The sequence below is a fragment of the Bufo bufo genome, chromosome 4 (genome assembly GCF_905171765.1).
Source record: "Bufo bufo chromosome 4, aBufBuf1.1, whole genome shotgun sequence".
Classification (NCBI taxonomy): Eukaryota; Metazoa; Chordata; class Amphibia; order Anura; family Bufonidae; genus Bufo; species Bufo bufo.
Genome location: NC_053392.1, coordinates 373899129 through 373918779, shown reverse-complemented (window position 1 = coordinate 373918779; position 19651 = coordinate 373899129). Strand labels below are relative to the sequence as shown.

Genomic DNA, 19651 nt, shown 5'->3' with positions numbered 1-19651 from the left:
CATGTCTCTGAGTATTGCACACCTTGTGCTTTTTGGCACTCCAGTGATGTTGCAGCTCTGAAATATGGCCAAACTGGTGGCAAGTGGCACCTTGGCAGCTGCATGCTTGACTTTTCTCAGTTCATGGGCAGTTATTTTGGGCCTTGGTTTTTCCACACGCTTCTTGCAACCCTGTTGACTATTTTGAATGAAACGCTTGATTGTTCGATGATCACGCTTCAGAAGCTTTGCAATTTTAAGAGTGCTGCATCCCTCTGCAAGATATCTCACTATTTTTGACTTTTCTGAGCCTGTCAAGTCCTTCTTTTGACCCATTTTGCCAAAGGAAAGGAAGTTGCCTAATAATTATGCACACCTAATATAGGGTGTTGATGTCATTAGACCACACCCCTTCTCATTACAGAGATGCACATCACCTAATATGCTTAATTGGTAGTAGGCTTTCGAGCCTATACAGCTTGGAGTAAGACAACATGCATAAAGAGGATGATGTGGTCAAAATACTCATTTGCCTAATAATTCTGCATGCAGTGTATAGATCCGGATCAATGACAGGGGGGTGATCAGGGAGTCTATATGGGGTGATTACCCCCCTGTCATTGATCACCCCCCTGTAAGGCTCCATTCAGACGTCCGTATGTGTTTTGCGGATCCGATCCATGCATCCGTGGATCTGTAAAATACATACGGACGTCTGAATGGAGCCTTACAGGGGGGTGATAAATGACAAGGGGGTGATCAATGACAGGGGGTGATCAGGGAGTCTATATGGGGTGATCAGGGGTTAATAAGGGGTTAATAAGTGACAAGGGGGGGTGTAGTGTAGTGTGGTGCTTGGTGCTACTTATTACAGAGCTGCCTGTGTCCTCTGGTGGTCGATCCAAGCAAAAGGGACCACCAGAGGACCAGGTAGCAGGTATATTAGACGCTGTTATTAAAACAGCGTCTAATATACCTGTTAGGGGTTAAAAAAATTGCATCTACAGCCTGCCAGCGAACGATCGCCGCAGGCAGGCTGTAGATCCACTCACTTACCTGCAGAGATGACGCGTATTTGCGTGACTATGCCTGAGTGAGCCGCCTCCGGAACGCGTTCCTGCGTTAGGCGGTCCGGAGGCGGTTAATAACTGAATATGACAGCAGTATATAACCCTGGAATTTCAAACGTCTTCATGCTGCAAGAATAGAATATAAGCCCTGTATATACAGGGTGTATTTCACACGGCCTGACCCACACTAGGCCGCAATTAAAGATTTGTGCACAAAATGGCGGTATTTTAAATATCTGAATAGAACCCCTGTATTTAAAGGGTGTATCTTACAATAGCATATGCAGCAAAGGCTGCCAAATAAACTTTTATTGCCCAGTTTGTTTAATAACTGAATATGACAGCAGTATATAACCCTGGAATTTCAATTGTCTTGATACTGCAAGGGCGCAACAACAGTGTATTTTGCCCAAAAAAGGGTGTTTTTTTTTAATAGAACAATATAACCCCTGTATATAAAGGGTGTATCTCACACGCCCTGACCCACACTAGGCCGCAATTAAAGGTTTGTGCACAAAATGGCTGTATTTCAAGTAACTGAATATAACCCAAATATAGAATGGGTGTATATCACAATGACATCTGCAGCAAAGGCTGCCAAATAATTTTTTTTTGCCCACAACGCGTTAGTTTAATAACTGAATATGACAGCAGTATATAACCCTGGAATTTCAAATGTCTTGATACTGCAAGGGCCCAACAACTGTGTATTTTTCCCAAAAAAGGGTGTTTTATTAATAGAACAATATAACCCCTGTATATAAAGGGTGTATCTCACACGCCCTGACCCACACTATGCCGCAATTAAAGATTTGTGCACAAAATGGCTGTATTTCAAATACCTGAATAAAAGCCCTGTATTTAAAGGGTGTATCTCACACGCCCTGACCCACACCAAATGGCGGTATTTCAAATATCAGAATATAACCCAAATATATAAAGGGTGTATCTTACAATGACATCTGCACCAAAGGCTGCCCCAAAAAAATTTTTTTGCCCAAACTGGTGTTTGTTTAATAACTGAATATGACAGCAGTATATAACCCTGGAATTTCAAATGTCTTGATACTGCAAGGGCGCAACAATTGTGTATTTTGCCCAAAAAAAGATGTTTTATTAATAGAACAATATAACCCATGTATATAAAGGGTGTATCTCACACGCCCTGACCCATCCTAGGCCGCAATTAAAGGTTTGTGCACAAAATGGCTGTATTTCAAATACCTAAACAGAACCCCTGTATTTAAAGGGTGTATCTCACACGCCCTGACCCACACTAGGCCTCAATTAAAGATTTGTGCAGCAAATGGCGGTATTTCAAATATCTGAATATAAACCAAATATATAAAGGGTGTATCTCACAATGACATATGCAGCAAAGGCTGCCAAATAAACTTTTTTTTGCCCTAACAGGTGTTTGTTTAATAACTGAATATGACAGCAGTATATAACCCTTGAATTTCACACGTGCTGATGCTGCAAGGGCTGTAAAATGGTGTATTTTGGCAAAAAAAAGTGTGTTTTTAAAAACCAAGAAGTTTATGACTGTATTTCTAGCTTAAATTACACACTGACTACTCCAGATGTTGCATATTGCTAAAAAAGTTTTTTTTTTTACTAACAGAATATGAAAGCTGTAGGCTTGCTGTAAAATAGTGGTTTTTGGCAACAACAACAAAAAAATGTGTGTTTTTAAAAACCCAGAAAATTATGGCTTTATTTCTAGCTTAAATTGCAAACTGACTAATCCAGATGTTGTATAATGCCAAAAAAGTGGGTTTTTTACTAACAGAATATGAAAACTGTATATAACGTTTGAATTTCACACGTCCAGATGCAGCTAGGGATGTAAAATTGTGTATTTTGCACAAAAAGGGTGTTTTTAAAAACCCAGAAGATTATGCCTGTATTTCTAGCTAAAATTGCACACTGACTAATCCTGCAAATGCCCCAGATGTTGTATTTTGCCAAAAAAAAGGGTGATTTTTTACAACCAGATTATTAGTGCAGTTTTTCAAGCTTGGATTAGAATGTCACAAAAGCTCAGATGCAGTGCTGGTGCACTGAGCTTGCATAAAATGGCCGCCGCCGACCTAACTGACAGACGGATAAAAGTAATTTTTTTTTCGGTCAATGGGCTCAGGGCAGGGTAAAAAGATTGTTCCCTGCACCCACACAACTAATTTTATGTAGATCGCTGAGTTAGATTCTCTCCTATTCTCTCCCTGAAATCACCAGTCCAGCAGCATCCTCTCCCTACACTTGTAACTGCAGAGTGACGTGCAGCGCTACGTGACTCCAGCTTATATAGAGCCTGGGTCACATGCTGCACTGGCCAATCAAATTGACAGAAGGCAGAGCAGCACAAGTAGTCAGAGCTAACACAAGTAGGGAGGGACAGCAGAAGTGGGCATGGCCACCAATATCATTGTGGAGCACAATATACCACCCAGGCAGAACCAGACACCACAGTGCAGCACAAACTACTGCAGCCTCTGTTGCAGTATTCAACTGTATCGTTGTCCTGAAGTTAAATTCATCAGAGCACATACCTGGCCTGCTGCCATGAGGAAGTCTTGGGTGACCCTCAGGGCATAGGCCCACCTGGAAATTTCCCTGTAGGGTCTAGGGCTAGTGCACCCCCTTTAGGAGTTTCAAGTTATGGGTATGTTCACATAGAAATTATTACTGCAAACCATAGCTTGTGTGCCAGAAAAATATAGACACTCTTAGTGCTTATGGTACTATATTCCACTGATAATTAGTGAAGTAACTACTTTGTAGCAAAAAGCAAATGAATTGAACATAGTACTGATATATATAACAGGCAGAAAATGTGTTATTTCTGTTACTACCTTCGTTTTTATTATCTATCTAGTAGGGCTAGAATCAAAAACATTTCCAGATGGTTTACTCCACAAACATCATTTTGAATGATATTGGACATAGTGTGTATATGTACTGCATGGGTTTGAAATTGAGAAAATTTGATCATGAGCCTCTATGGCAGCAGTAAATTATGTAAATAATGATAATATTTATACAGCGCTACTGAATATACTGTCGCTTTAGAAGCAGGAAATAATTCTGTTCACCATATCAATGCATTTATCTTTTTTCCTAATAGGATTATTTTACAGATGACAACAGAGTCCTTCACATGGACCCTCAACAAAGCTATAAACTTGAATATGCAATGGAAAATGGAACACATACAACACTTAAATTCAGCAGACCTCTGCAAACATGTGATCCACATGATAAAAATATAACGGTAAGCAATGCAAACACCATACTAAACTATCATTTAAGTCAACTAATAGATGATTCCAGAGAGCAAAAGGGGATGCTAGGATTTTCACAGATTTTTCTTATTGTTTACTTGCCAAGTATAGTACTTTACAGTTTCTAATGTATTGAATGAATCTGTATAAAACGGTAATCTGCAGAATCAGTAGACAAGACACAAGGTACAGACACTTTTCTTGGTTTATAGAAGCATGACTTTGACCAAAGGATTTTTGCCTGGGGTGACCCTTTCATATATTTTGTGTTACCAGAATGTAAATCAACAGAAAAAAATCAGAACCTGGAAAGAATGCTGGGAGATTATTTTTTTATGTAACCCTGCAGAATTATGAATGCAGCACAAAACTACAGTACAAGGTTATGTCCACATGAGATGGATTTTCGGACATGGATTTTGCTGCAATTATGTGGCAAAATCTGCAGCAGCCCGCGGGGTAGTGGTGAGGCAGAGAGGATGGGAGTAATGGCTATGGCAAGTGATAGCACTTATGGTAGTGATCTTTCTCCCACTCTCGGTTGCCTACAGAGTAAAGGGAGGCACTCTCTTTCCTCCCCTTGGGGCATACCCTAGGTTTGGTGCCCCTGCCTGGTGTTAGGTGGGGTGCCCTTGGTGTAGGTGAACTTTTGAGGTGCAAATCAGGGATCTCATGGAACTGGCAAAATACAATGTCTTAAAAATGGTACAGGCAAACGTCAGTCTTGGAGGTAACAGATGAACCAATTTACTAGAAACTTCAGCAGTTCACAAATAAACATTCTGGCAGAGGTAGGCACAGTTATTATCACACACGTTGCATAGACAGCTTTGCTAAAGCTGTGTATAGGGGGTGAAGGCAATACAGAAGTCCCCTCTGAGTTCCTTTCCAAATAACCTACACAATTGTCCTCTTGTTCTCTCTATATCAGTATTGCCACAGTACCCTCAACACAACCAAGATGCAGGGAAGCCTACAGCCAAAGTGTATGCTTCACCTTTTCTGACACTTGTTCAGCATTATTCCTTTTATGGCTGCTAATTGAAACATTTTGCTATATCCAGCAATTCTTTCTCTTAGGGCTGCCAATTTACTGACTGCTCTACGATAACTGAACTGGAGTCTCTTCAACTCACACAGCGTTCCCTGCATTTCACTGAGCAGCTTCTACTCCAAGAGGGTGGGACTAGCCTACACCGGGCAACTATATCTAACCCCTTATCCATATGTACAGCCAAGCACATTAACCCTTTATGCAGTGGTCCGTGAGTGCATTGCAAATCCACAATGAACCAACAGCAAAATCCATGTGTTACATGCTGATTCGTTGCTGATTTTTAGCAGATTTCACCCAATGCATTGTGCAGATGAAATTTGCTGTGGAAATCCACAGCATAAATTGACATGTTGTAGGTGTAATACAAAACCAGGATCGAAAATTTGTATCATATACAGTCATGTGAAAAAATTAGGACACCCTTTGAAAGCATGTGGTTTTTTGTAACATTTTTAATAAATGGTTATTTCATCTCCGTTTCAACAATACAGAGAGATTAACCACCTCCGGACCGCCTAACGCAGGATCGCGTTCCGGAGGTGGCAGCGCTGCGCACAGTCACGCATATACGCGTCATCTCGCGAGACGCGAGATTTCCTGTGAACGCGCGCACACAGGCGCGCGCGCTCACAGGAACGGAAGGTAAGAGAGTTGATCTCCAGCCTGCCAGCGGCGATCGTTCGCTGGCAGGCTGGAGATGTGTTTTTTTTAACCCCTAACAGGTATATTAGACGCTGTTTTGATAACAGCGTCTAATATACCTGCTACCTGGTCCTCTGGTGGTCCCATTTGTTTGGATCGACCACCAGAGGACACAGGTAGCTCAGTAAAGTAGCACCAAGCACCACTACACTACACTACACCCCCCCCCCCATCACTTATTAACCCCTTATTAGCCCCTGATCACCCCTAATCACCCCTGATCACCCCATATAGACTCCCTGATCACCCCCCTGTCATTGATTACCCCCCTGTCATTGATCAACCCCCTGTAAAGCTCCATTCAGACGTCCGCATGATTTTTACGGATCCACTGATAGATGGATCGGATCCGCAAAACGCATCCGGACGTCTGAATGAAGCCTTACAGGGGCATGATCAATGACTGTGGTGATCACCCCATATAGACTCCCTGATCACCCCCCTGTCATTGATTACCCCCCTGTCATTGATTACCCCCCTGTAAAGCTCCATTCAGATGTCCGCATGATTTTTACGGATGCACTGATACATGGATCGGATCCGCAAAACGCATCCGGTCGTCTGAATGAAGCCTTACAGGGGCATGATCAATGACTGTGGTGATCACCCCCCTGTCATTGATCACCCCCCTGTAAAGCTCCATTCAGATGTCCGCATGATTTTTACGGATGCACTGATAGATGGATCGGATCCGCAAAACGCATCCGGACGTCTGAATGAAGCCTTACAGGGGCATGATCAATGACTGTGGTGATCACCCCATATAGACTCCCTGATCACCCCCCTGTCATTGATTACCCCCCTGTCATTGATTACCCCCCTGTAAAGCTCCATTCAGATGTCCGCATGATTTTTACGGATGCACTGATAGATGGATCGGATCCGCAAAACGCATCCGGACGTCTGAATGAAGCCTTACAGGGGCATGATCAATGACTGTGGTTATCACCCCATATAGACTCCCTGATCACCCCCCTGTAAAGCTCCATTCAGATGTCCGCATGATTTTTACGGATGCACTGATACATGGATCGGATCCGCAAAACGCATCCGGTCGTCTGAATGAAGCCTTACAGGGGCATGATCAATGACTGTGGTGATCACCCCCCTGTCATTGATTACCCCCCTGTAAAGCTCCATTCAGATGTCCGCATGATTTTTACGGATGCACTGATAGATGGATCCGATCCGCAAAACGCATCCGGACGTCTGAATGAAGCCTTACAGGGGCATGATCAATGACTGTGGTGATCACCCCATATAGACTCCCTGATCACCCCCCTGTCATTGATCACCCCCCTGTCATTGATTACCCCCCTGTAAAGCTCCATTCAGATGTCCGCATGATTTTTACGGATGCACTGATAGATGGATCGGATCCGCAAAACGCATCCGGACGTCTGAATGAAGCCTTACAGGGGCATGATCAATGACTGTGGTGATCACCCCATATAGACTCCCTGATCACCCCCCTGTCATTGATCACCCCCCTGTCATTGATTACCCCCCTGTAAAGCTCCATTCAGATGTCCGCATGATTTTTACGGATGCACTGATAGATGGATCGGATCCGCAAAACGCATCCGGACGTCTGAATGAAGCCTTACACGGGCGTGATCAATGACTGTGGTTATCACCCCATATAGACTCCCTGATCACCCCCCTGTCATTGATCACCCCCCTGTCATTGATCACCCCCCCTGTCATTGATCACCCCCCCTGTCATTGATCACCCCTCTGTAAGGCTCCATTCAGATATTTTTTTGGCCCAAGTTAGCAGAATTTTTTTTTTTTTTTTCTTACAAAGTCTCATATTCCACTAACTTGTGTCAAAAAATAAAATCTCACATGAACTCACCATACCCCTCACGGAATCCAAATGCGTAAAATTTTTTAGACATTTATATTCCAGACTTCTTCTCACGCTTTAGGGCCCCTAGAATGCCAGGGCAGTATAAATACCCCACATGTGACCCCATTTCGGAAAGAAGACACCCCCAGGTATTCCGTGAGGGGCATATTGAGTCCATGAAAGATTGAAATTTTTGTCCCAAGTTAGCGGAACGGGAGACTTTGTGAGAAAAAAATTAAAAATATCAATTTCCGCTAACTTGTGCCAAAAAAAAAAAATTTCTATGAACTCGCCATGCCCCTCATTGAATACCTTGGGGTGTCTTCTTTCCAAAATGGGGTCACATGTGGGGTATTTATACTGCCCTGGCATTCTAGGGGCCCCAAAGCGTGAGAAGAAGTCTGGTATCCAAATGTCTAAAAATGCCCTCCTAAAAGGAATTTGGGCACCTTTGCGCATCTAGGCTGCAAAAAAGTGTCACACATCTGGTATCGCCGTACTCAGGAGAAGTTGGGGAATGTGTTTTGGGGTGTCATTTTACATATACCCATGCTGGGTGAGAGAAATATCTTGGTCAAATGCCAACTTTGTATAAAAAAATGGGAAAAGTTGTCTTTTGCCAAGATATTTCTCTCACCCAGCATGGGTATATGTAAAATGACACCCCAAAACACATTCCCCAACTTCTCCTGAATACGGCGATACCACATGTGTGACACTTTTTTGCAGCCTAGGTGGGCAAAGGGGCCCATATTCCAAAGAGCACCTTTAGGATTTCACAGGTCATTTACCTACTTACCACACATTAGGGCCCCTGGAAAATGCCAGGGCAGTATAACTACCCCACAAGTGACCCCATTTTGGAAAGAAGACACCCCAAGGTATTCCGTGAGGGGCATGGCGAGTTCCTAGAATTTTTTATTTTTTGTCACAAGTTAGTGGAAAATGCTTATTTTTTTTTTTTTTTTTTTTTCATACAAAGTCTCATATTCCACTAACTTGTGACAAAAAATAAAAACTTCCATGAACTCACTTTGCCCATCAGCGAATACCTTGGGGTCTCTTCTTTCCAAAATGGGGTCACTTGTGGGGTAGTTATACTGCCCTGGCATTCTAGGGGCCCAAATGTGTGGTAAGGAGTTTGAAATCAAATTCTGTAAAAAATGACCTGTGAAATCCGAAAGGTGCTCTTTTGAATATGGGCCCCTTTGCCCACCTCGGCTGCAAAAAAGTGTCACACATCTGGTATCTCCGTAATCGGGAGAAGTTGGGGAATGTGTTTTGGGGTGTCATTTTACATATACCCATGCTGGGTAAGAGAAATATCTTGGCAAAAGACAACTTTTCCCATTTTTTTATACAAAGTTGGCATTTGACCAAGATATTTATCTCACCCAGCATGGGTATATGTAAAAAGACACCCCAAAACACATTCCTCAACTTCTCCTGAATACAGAGATACCAGATGTGTGACACTTTTTTGCAGCCTAGGTGGGCAAAGGGGCCCACATTCCAAAGAGCACCTTTCGGATTTCACAGGTCATTTACCTACTTACCACACATTTGGGCCCCTAGAATGCCAGGGCAGTATAACTACCCCACAAGTGACCCCATTTTGGAAAGAAGAGACCCCAAGGTATTCGCTGATGGGCATAGTGAGTTCATGGAAGTTTTTATTTTTTGTCACAAGTTTGTGGAATATGAGACTTTGTATGAAAAAAAAAAAAAAAAAAAAATCATCATTTTCCACTAACTTGTGACAAAAAATAAAAAATTCTAGGAACTCGCCATGCCCCTCACGGAATACCTTGGGGTGTCTTCTTTCCAAAATGGGGTCACTTGTGGGGTAGTTATACTGCCCTGGTATTCTAGGGGCCCAAATGTGTGGTAAGGAGTTTGAAATCAAATTCAGGAAAAAATGAGGAGTGAAATCCGAAAGGTGCTCTTTGGAATATGGGCCCCTTTGCCCACCTAGGCTGCAAAAAAGTGTCACACATCTGGTATCCCCGTACTCAGGAGAAGTTGAGGAATGTGTTTTGGGGTGTCTTTTTACATATACCCATGCTGGGTGAGATAAATATCTTGGTCAAATGACAACTTTGTATAAAAAAATGGGAAAAGTTGTCTTTTGCCAAGATATTTCTCTCACCCAGCATGGGTATATATAAAATGACACCCCAAAACACATTCCCCACCTTCTCCTGAGTACGGAGATACCAGATGTGTGACACTTTTTTGCAGCCTAGGTGGGCAAAGGGGCCCATATTCCAAAGAGCACCTTTCGGATTTCACAGGTCATTTTTTACAGAATTTGATTTCAAACTCCTTACCACACATTTGGGCCCCTAGAATGCCAGGGCAGTATAACTACCCCACAAGTGACCCCATTTTGGAAAGAAGAGACCCCAAGGTATTCGCTGATGGGCATAGTGAGTTCATAGAAGTTTTTATTTTTTGTCACAAGTTAGTGGAATATGAGACTTTGTAAGGAAAAAAAAAAAAAAAAAAAAAAATCATCATTTTCCGCTAACTTGTGACAAAAAATAAAAAGTTCTATGAACTCACTATGCCCATCAGCGAATACCTTAGGGTGTGTACTTTCAGAAATGGGGTCATTTGTGGGGTGTTTGTACTGTCTGGGCATTGTAGAACCTCAGGAAACATGACAGGTGCTCAGAAAGTCAGAGCTGCTTCAAAAAGCGGAAATTCACATTTTTGTACCATAGTTTGTAAACGCTATAACTTTTACCCAAACCATTTTTTTTTTACCCAAACATTTTTTTTTTATCAAAGACATGTAGAACTATAAATTTAGAGCAAAATTTCTATATGGATGTCGTTTTTTTTGCAAAATTTTACAACTGAAAGTGAAAAATGTCATTTTTTTGCAAAAAAAACGTTAAATTTCGATTAATAACAAAAAAAGTAAAAATGTCAGCAGCAATGAAATACCACCAAATGAAAGCTCTATTAGTGAGAAGAAAAGGAGGTAAAATTCATTTGGGTGGTAAGTTGCATGACCGAGCAATAAACGGTGAAAGTAGTGTAGGTCAGAAGTGTAAAAAGTGGCCTGGTCTTTCAGGGTGTTTAAGCACTGGGGGCTGAGGTGGTTAAAGTAATCCAACTAAACAAAGAAAACTGAAGAAAAGTCTTTTCAAGATCTTCTGTAAATGTCATTCTACAAAAATGCCTATTCTAACTGAGGAAAAAGATAGGACACCCTCACATGTATTCCCTCTTAAATTGGCTCAGATCTCACACAGGTATATCACACCAGGTGCACATAATTAGTAGATCGTTACTCTGCATGTTGAATGAGGCTTGCCCTATTTAAACCTCAGACATTTAGTTTGGTGTGCTCCTGACTGTTGAAGTGAGAGTGAGCACCATGGTGAGAGCAAAAGAGCTGTCAGAGGACTTCAGAAAAAAGATTGTAGCAGCCTATGAGTCTGGGAAGGGATTTAAAAAGATCTCAAAAGATTTTGAAATCAGCCATTCCACTGTCCGGAAGATAGTCTACAAGTGGAGGGCTTTCAAAACAACTGCCAACATGCCCAGGACTGGTCGCCCCAGCAAGTTCACCCCAAGAGCAGACCGCAAGATGCTAAAAGAGGTATCCAAAAACCCTAAAGTGTCATCTCGAGAACTACAGCAGGCTCTGGCTACTGTTGATGTAGAAGTACATGCCTCTACAATCAGAAAGAGACTGTACAAGTTTAACTTGCATGGGAGGTGTGCAAGGAGGAAACCTTTGCTTTCCAAGAGAAACATCGAGGCCAGACTGACATTTGCCAGCGATAAAGTTGACAAAGACCAGGACTTCTGGAATAATGTTCTTTGGACAGATGAGTCCAAAATTGAATTATTTGGACACAACAGCAGAGGACATGTTTGGCGTAAACAAAACACAGCATTCCAAGAAAAGAACCTCATACCAACTGTGAAGCATGGAGGTGGAAGTGTCATGGTTTGGGGCTGCTTTGCTGCAGCAGGACCTGGTCAGCTCACCATCATAGAATCCACGATGAATTCTACTGTGTATCAGAAGGTGCTTGAAGAACATGTGAGACCATCAGTTAGAAAATTAAAGCTGAAGCGGAACTGGACCATGCAACATGACAATGACCCAAAACATACTAGTAAATCAACCAAAGATTGGCTGAAAAAGAAGAAATGGAGAGTCCTGGAATGGCCAAGTCAAAGTCCAGATTTGAATCCCATTGAGATGCTGTGGGGTGACTTGAAAAGGGCTGTACGTGCAAGAAACCCCTCAAACATCTCACAGCTGAAAAAGTTCTGCATTGAGGAGTGGGGTAAAATTTCCTCAGACCGATGTCGAAGACTGGTAGATGGCTACAAGAACCGTCTCACTGCAGTTATTTCAGCCAAAGGAGGTAACACTCGCTATTAGGGGCAAGGGTGTCCTATCTTTTTCCTCAGTTAGAATAGGCATTTTTGTAGAATGACATTTACAGAAGATCTTGAAAAGACTTTTCTTCAGTTTTCTTTGTTTAGTCGGATTACTTTAATCTCTCTGTATTGTTGAAACGGAGATGAAATAACCATTTATTAAAAATGTTACAAAAAACCACATGCTTTCAAAGGGTGTCCTAATTTTTTCACAAGACTGTACATTTCATGTGGACCTACTGTACCCCAAAGATTAATTCCCACGTGGCAGATTTGTCACAGAAGTTTCTGTGACTAATCCATTCATCTGAGTGTGGCTTGCAAAAAAACATGCATACACAGTAGAAAAAAAAAACAAATTCAAATGAATGGGACTTATTTTACAAACATTTTTGTAAATTGTCAATGTCAATTATTTTCTATATTTTTCATAGTATTTTAATGTTATTTTCACAGTTTTCCAGATGATACGTTAAATTTGTGAATTATGAAATTCACTACAAAGAATATTTTATTATGCCTTTTTTGTGTGATCTTTGTGCATTTTTAGCAGTTTTGACATTTTTGTAAAAATGTGGCAAGTTGTATATAAATATGAATATATATATATATATATATATATAATATTTTTTTTTTAAAGAGGACCTGTCACCTCTCCTGACATGCCTGTTTTAACAACTATGTAATAACAATTCTGGATCAACTATTCTTATGACTCTTTGATACCATGGTGCCTTTTATTATTTCAACTAGAAGTTATAAATGAATTGCTAGCAGTCTTCATAATGATGCAGAGGAGTGTTAACCAGTTCGGGGGGGGGGGGGGGGGGAAGGGGGGTCCCTGCCCAGTCTGACTATATCCAGTCAGTGCTGCCATTGTCAGACTGTGTAGGTACACACCCCTACTGGTTTCCACCCCTCTGTACCCTTACTGCAGACTGCTAGCAATTCATTCATAACTTCTAGTAAAAATAATACAGGAATGGCACAACACCATAAGAATAGATGTTCCAGAATTGTTATTACATGGGGAATGCATGAAGCTATTAAAACAGGCAAATCAGGAGAGATGACAGGTCCTATTTAATGCATTTTTCCAATATGAATCCCTATGGTCGTTGAAAAACACCTGAAAAAACATTAGTTAAAGGAATTTTCCAGAAGTTCAGTACTGATAATATATATGAATAAAATGTTGATAACCTGTCCTGACGACAGGTCATCAATATTGTACTCCCGGAAAACTCCCTTTAAAAATGCTGCAAAAATACAGCAGATAAAAAGGGAAAAACATGAAAAACACAAAATAAATGGATGGGATTTTTTACCACCAAATTAAAATGCCAAAAATAAATGCTGTGATGGAGGTCTAATACAGATTATAATTTTATAATAATAAGTAATGCAAAGAGTTTTTTTCAATAATTAAAAAACAGTAGCCATCATAGGATGTAAGTATAGTGCCATATTCATATAATAAAGTGTACTCTGTAGTAAAAAAAGTAATAACATTTTCTGCCATTACAGGAAAGCACAGTAAGAGTAATTTGGGCATACCATGCTAATGATATTGAAGCCACTGGTCCAAATTACCATGGATTAAATCGCGGTCAGAAGAGTTTACGATTGTTAAATCCAGAAAGAAAAAATTATATATCTGATGAGACTCCATCTTTCAATTTCACAAATCAGTACGTACGTTTTAATGAATAATCTGCTATTTTTTACCTATCAATGCTCCATCAGGCTTTAACTATGCAATAACATGCAAAGGGATATAATATGCACATATGGCAAGAAGATACTGTCATATTGTGCTGTATTTAAAAATATTTCTACATACATAATTACTTGGGTGATAGGATTTCACTGAATGCTTCTGAGCTGTGTTCACAAAGCCACATGCAACCTATGTAGTCATAGCAACTTCATACTGTGAAGCTGTAGGCAATCCATGTGCTATTATGTGGTGCCTCTGTATGGCACTATATACAAGATCTACTTCCCACCGAAATAATGCTTCCAGGTTAGAATAGCACCATATAAGATGTCTAATGAAACATAGCATCATTTTTTTTTTTCGCCAATAGAATTAATAAGTAATCCAAAAGAAAACATAGGCATAGGGAGGTACAATAAGGCCATGGCTCTTTATAATTGTTCTATGTAACGTTGAGTTATATTGAGCTGTATTACACCACTGTTTATCAGGCCAGGTCACGCTAGCCAGTTTGGTGCAGTTTTTTAGATTTTATTTTTTTTAGCCGTAACTGGGATGTTCTAAAAATCCTGTGTCTTATGTGCATAGTCCATGTTCACACAGAGCAATTTAGGGACAATTTTGGGTCTTTTTCCCCAGGAAAATACAAGAATTGAGTATCAAAACAGCTAGCAAAGCAAAAATTGTATTTGAGCAAAAAAGGGAAATAAAAATGTGTATTTTAAACTTATTCTTGAGTTCACTTATTGTTTTTTGCTTGGGAAAAAAACACTAAAATATCACCAAAACTGCTCTGTCTGAACACGATCTTAGGAGTTTATGCATACTTTTCATAATACCATTGTAACTTGAAAAACATGATAAATATGAAGCTATATGTATTTTTTAAGACAGGTTCCTATTCCAGATAAAGACACAACATATTGGTGCCAGATGTTTAAGATGCCAACACTGGACAAGAAGCATCACATTATTAAGGTACTGTAAAAGATTTACAATATAATTGATGAGATGTTCTGTTAGCTCCTTGCTGCTTTGGTACAGTTATACTACTGTTATTTTTTCTTCACACTGTGCATTTCTGATTTAGTTTTGATGTTCTTTGTTTGTTTGTTTGTTTTTTAAATAAAAAATATATATTTTTTTATTTTTTTTTAAAAAAAGCTGATAAATTCTTCCAAGTATAAATTTTATCTTCCATACCTTTTTCCTGCGAACAAGACAGTCATAACCCATGTTTCTTTTCTTTTTTTTTAATCTTTCTTTTTCTTTTTTTTAGAATAAGCTATTAAATGGGTTCAAGAAGCTAAGCTTTTGAGACACAGCTGTTGTTGGCACTATATGGCCACCGGCCGTTTGTGTACTGTATCAAGGATGCAGATTCAAGTGGGTCCGGAAGGTGCGGTGCGTAACGGAGACACGGAAAACCATGGAAGCACTAAATCGTGCTTCCATAGGTTTTCTGTTTGTGCCTCCGCAGCGTAAAAATATAGTGCATGCGCTTACTTTTTTGTGGTGCAGGCCATTGGATGCCGATGACACACCCCATTCAAGTAAATGGGTCTGCATACGGCGGTTACATGGTCAGTGCCCATGCATTGTGGACTGCAATTTGCTGGTCCACAGTAGTTATGAGCGGCAGGGCTCATATTCGAATTTGCGATATTTCGCAAATATTTTGTAGAATATTTGCAAATTCGAATATTCGTTATATAGTACGATTTTTTTTACTTGAAAAATCAACAAGATAATGATCGTGTAATATGCAAATTTTCGTAATGCGAATTCATAATCGCAAATTTTTCAATTGCGAGCAAAAACATGATTCCTCCCTGCTTCTTGCTTGTGGGCCAATGAGTCATAGCACTATATCGAATATATTCATTTTTTTGAATATTCGTAATATAGCAATACAGCGAATATTCAAAAAAACAAATGTACAGCAATTTAGCTAATATAGTGCTATAATCATTTTTTTCAATAGTTGAATTTTTTTTCCAATCTGAACTGCAGATGAGAAAAAAAATACAATTATTAGACAAAGAAGATTATAGCACTATATTAGCTAAATTGCTCTATATTAGTTATTTTTTCGAATATTCGCTATATTGCTACATATTCTTGTTTTAGAATACTACGAATATTCGAAAAAACAAATAAATTTGTTTTTTCGAATATTCATAATATTCTAAAACAAGAATATATAGCAATATAGTGAATATTCGAAAAAAAACTAATATAGAGCAATTTAGCTAATATAGTGCTATAATCTTCTTTGTCTAATAATTGTAATTTTTTTCTCATCTGAAGTTCAGATTGGAAAAAAATGTCAACTATTGAAAAAAAAGATTATAGCACTATATTAGCTAAATTGCTCTATTATTTTTTTCAAATATTTGCTATATTGCTATATATTCTTGTTTTAGAATATTATGAATATTCGAAAACACGAATATATTTGTTTTTTCGAATATTCGTAATATTCTAAAACAAGAATATATAGCAATATAGCGAATAGTCGAAAAAAAGTAATATAGAGCAATTTAGCTAATATAGTGCTATAATTTTTTTTTCAATAGTTGAATTTTTTTTCCAATCTGAACTTCAGATGAGAAAAAATTACAACTATTAGACAAAGAAGATTATAGCACTATATTAGCTAAATTGCCTATATTCGTTGTTTTTCTAATATTCGCTACATTGCTATATTTTCTTGTTTTAGAATATTACGAATATTCGAAAAAACAAATATATTCGATATAGTGCTATATATTCGTTTTTTAGAATATTTATCATTTTTCCCATTTAAAGTCATGATTCCTCCCTGCTTCTTGCTTGTGGGCCAATGAGTCATTGGCCCACAAGCAAGAAGCAGGGAGGAATCATGTTTTTACTCGGCAATTGAAAAATTTGCATTGCGAAAATTCGCATTACAAAAATTTGCAACACTAGTCCACAGCACAGGCGCAGGCTAACAACGGCCATGTGCATGATGCCTTATGATGTTGTTTACAGAGGTTTGCAGTAGGATCAACATGAAGGTCATCACCGGTGAACTTTTCTAGATAAATAATAGGGTTAAAAAATTTGGTTTAGGAGCATTGTTTTGGCTCTGCATGTTCCTTATGTGCCCAAAGTGAAGGTAAATTGCCTAGGCTAAATATTAGGGTTGAGCGAATCAAAGTTCCAAAGTGGGCATTGATCCAAATTTCAGGGAAAATTTTATTCGTCACAAAGCCAAATTTCCTCATGCTTTGTGGTAACGAATAAATTTTCCATGAAATGGCAGTAAAAAAAAAAAAAAACAACATACTCACCTCATCCATTTATGCATGAAGAGGCCGCTGTGGCCATCTTGATTGGCCTGAAATCTTCCAGACACCGAGAGGCCTAAGGACTGGCCCACCTTCTTCTCAACGTACGTGTGCAGGGCTGGCACAGGTTTTTTGAAATAGTAATGTCGGCTTGGGACTCTATACCTTGGCTGGGCAAAAGCCACCAGTTCTCTAAAGTGTGCAGAGTCAACTACATGGAAAGGGAGAGACTGTAATACCAGCAACTTGACCAAGTGCACATTCAGATTCTGGTCCGTTGGATGAGTGCACACATACTGTTGTCTTTTTGCAATAGCCTCGGTAATCAAGTGCTGTCTAAACAACTGACGAGGAGTAGGAGGAGCATCAGGAGCAATAGACGACATTGAGGTCAATTGGAAGGAACAACAGATTCCTTCTGCTGATGTTGTCGATCCCTAACTGATGGAGAAGGGGTGCGGGTCAGTGGGAGATGCAGCAGTTACTGCATCAGGCTGTAACACTAAATGAGTGGCACAGTTTTCCCACGACAGTTTATGGTAACGCTCCCTGTGTTGACCTCATCTTCTGCCGACACATCCTGCATACCGCCTGCATGTTCCCCAGCGACTTGGTGAAAAATTCCCACACTGGTGATTTTCCCTCCACCACTGCATGATGCCTGCCTGCCATTGCTTTTATGAATCCAAGCACTACTAGTGTATTCCTCATAGATAGTTTCCCAACTAGCAGACTGTGTACTCCTCCTGCATTTTAATGCAGATCTCCCAATGCTTCCACCCTGCTGACTCATGGGCAAGCTTCTACCCTGCTGTCTCAGAGAGATGATGCTATCCTTGCCCCCGATAACAATCCCCCCTCTTCACCCAACTCCCATGTGAGATTGGCTACATCAGGCATGCTCAACCTGCGGCCCTTCAGCTGTTGCAAAACGATAACTCCCAGCATGCCTGAACAGCCTACAGCAGGGCATTGTGGAAGTTGCAGTTTTACAACAGCTGGAGGGCCGCAGGTTGAGCATGCTACATCATCAGCTACATCTTTTTGGTCGTGACTTATTTCACCCTCACCCGTCTTTTGCTCACGTCCCTGACCACTCACATGTGCTCCCACCCAACTGTCTTCATCGCTAGTTGCACGCCTAGAGGAGTCTGCAGAGCACCTCTCCTCCAAGTCTGTGCTAGCTTGTAACTGCTGACTGTCCTCACAAAGCTCATCCTCGCTGAAAAGCAGAGCAGAGGCAGCTGCATAAATTACTTGGCTAGTAGAAGGAGTAGCAAAAGCAAGAGGCAAGTTCAGGACAGGTGAGGGCACAGAGGCAGTTCCTGAGCCATGCCCATGGTGTAGGAGGAACCCACCAATTCCTGGCTGTGTGTATCTGTTTTGAAGAGCGAGTCAACCATTCCAGTAAAGCTAGATTATTGGTCAAAACACAGTGGCAGCTCTGGCCTGATGCTGCGGCTGCTACCACCCACCCTTCTTCTGCTGCTAGTTGTGCCTGCTACAGCAACATTTTTGCCACTGCCCATGCCTTTGGAGAGCCCAGGCAACTGTCTGTGGCCATAGTATATAGTAACTGTGTCAGTAATGTAACGGATTAACTATGAATGTTCCAATAGTAGAACAAGATACATGTGGCAAAGGCAATATATTAAATTGCCCTTTAATACTGAGGCACATTAAGTCTATCTGTAAAATAACGGATTAATTATGAATGTGGCAGCAGTTGAACAAGATGCTAGCAGAAATATATATGACCACCCTTTAATACTGAGGCACAGTGAGTCTATTTGTAATATAATGGAGTAACTATGGATGTGGCAACAGCTGAACAAGATGCACGTGGCAATATACAGTCGTTGGCAAAAGTTTTGAGAATTACATAAATATTGGAAATTGGAAAAGTTGCTGCTTAAAGAGGACCTTTCACTAGTTTAAAAACTAAAAACTAACTATATCAGTGGGCAGAGCGGCACCTAGGGGTCCCCCTGCACTTACTTGTATGTCTGGGCGCCGCTCCGTTCACCCGGTATAGGCTCCGGTGTCGGCAGCTCCCTCTGTTGTACTGGGCAGAGTTTTTGTATTAGGGTTGTCCCTTGCTGCAGCGCTGGCCAATCGTAGAGCACAGCTCATAGCCTGGGAGTCCCAGGCTATGAGCTGTGCGCTATGATTAGCCAGCGATGCAGCAAGGGACAACCCTAATACAAAAACTCTGCCCAGTACAACAGAGGAAGCTGCCGACACCGGAGCCTATACCGGGCGA

At 40.5% G+C, this 19651-nt stretch overlaps 1 protein-coding gene across 2 annotated transcripts in view; it reads left to right on the top strand.

Annotated features, from left to right (window-relative positions):
* MOXD1 (monooxygenase DBH like 1) overlaps positions 1-19651 on the top strand; it is a 178130-nt gene that overhangs the window by 39463 nt on the left and 119016 nt on the right. Inside the window, exons 2-4 of one of the 2 annotated variants that reach the window (XM_040429153.1) lie at positions 4177-4323; positions 13882-14049; positions 14969-15052. In XM_040429153.1, the coding sequence (XP_040285087.1) occupies positions 4177-4323; positions 13882-14049; positions 14969-15052 (399 nt within the window). Of the gene's footprint in view, positions 1-4176; positions 4324-13881; positions 14050-14964; positions 15053-19651 lie in introns of both variants that reach the window. The other variant, XM_040429152.1, reaches the window with a different exon arrangement.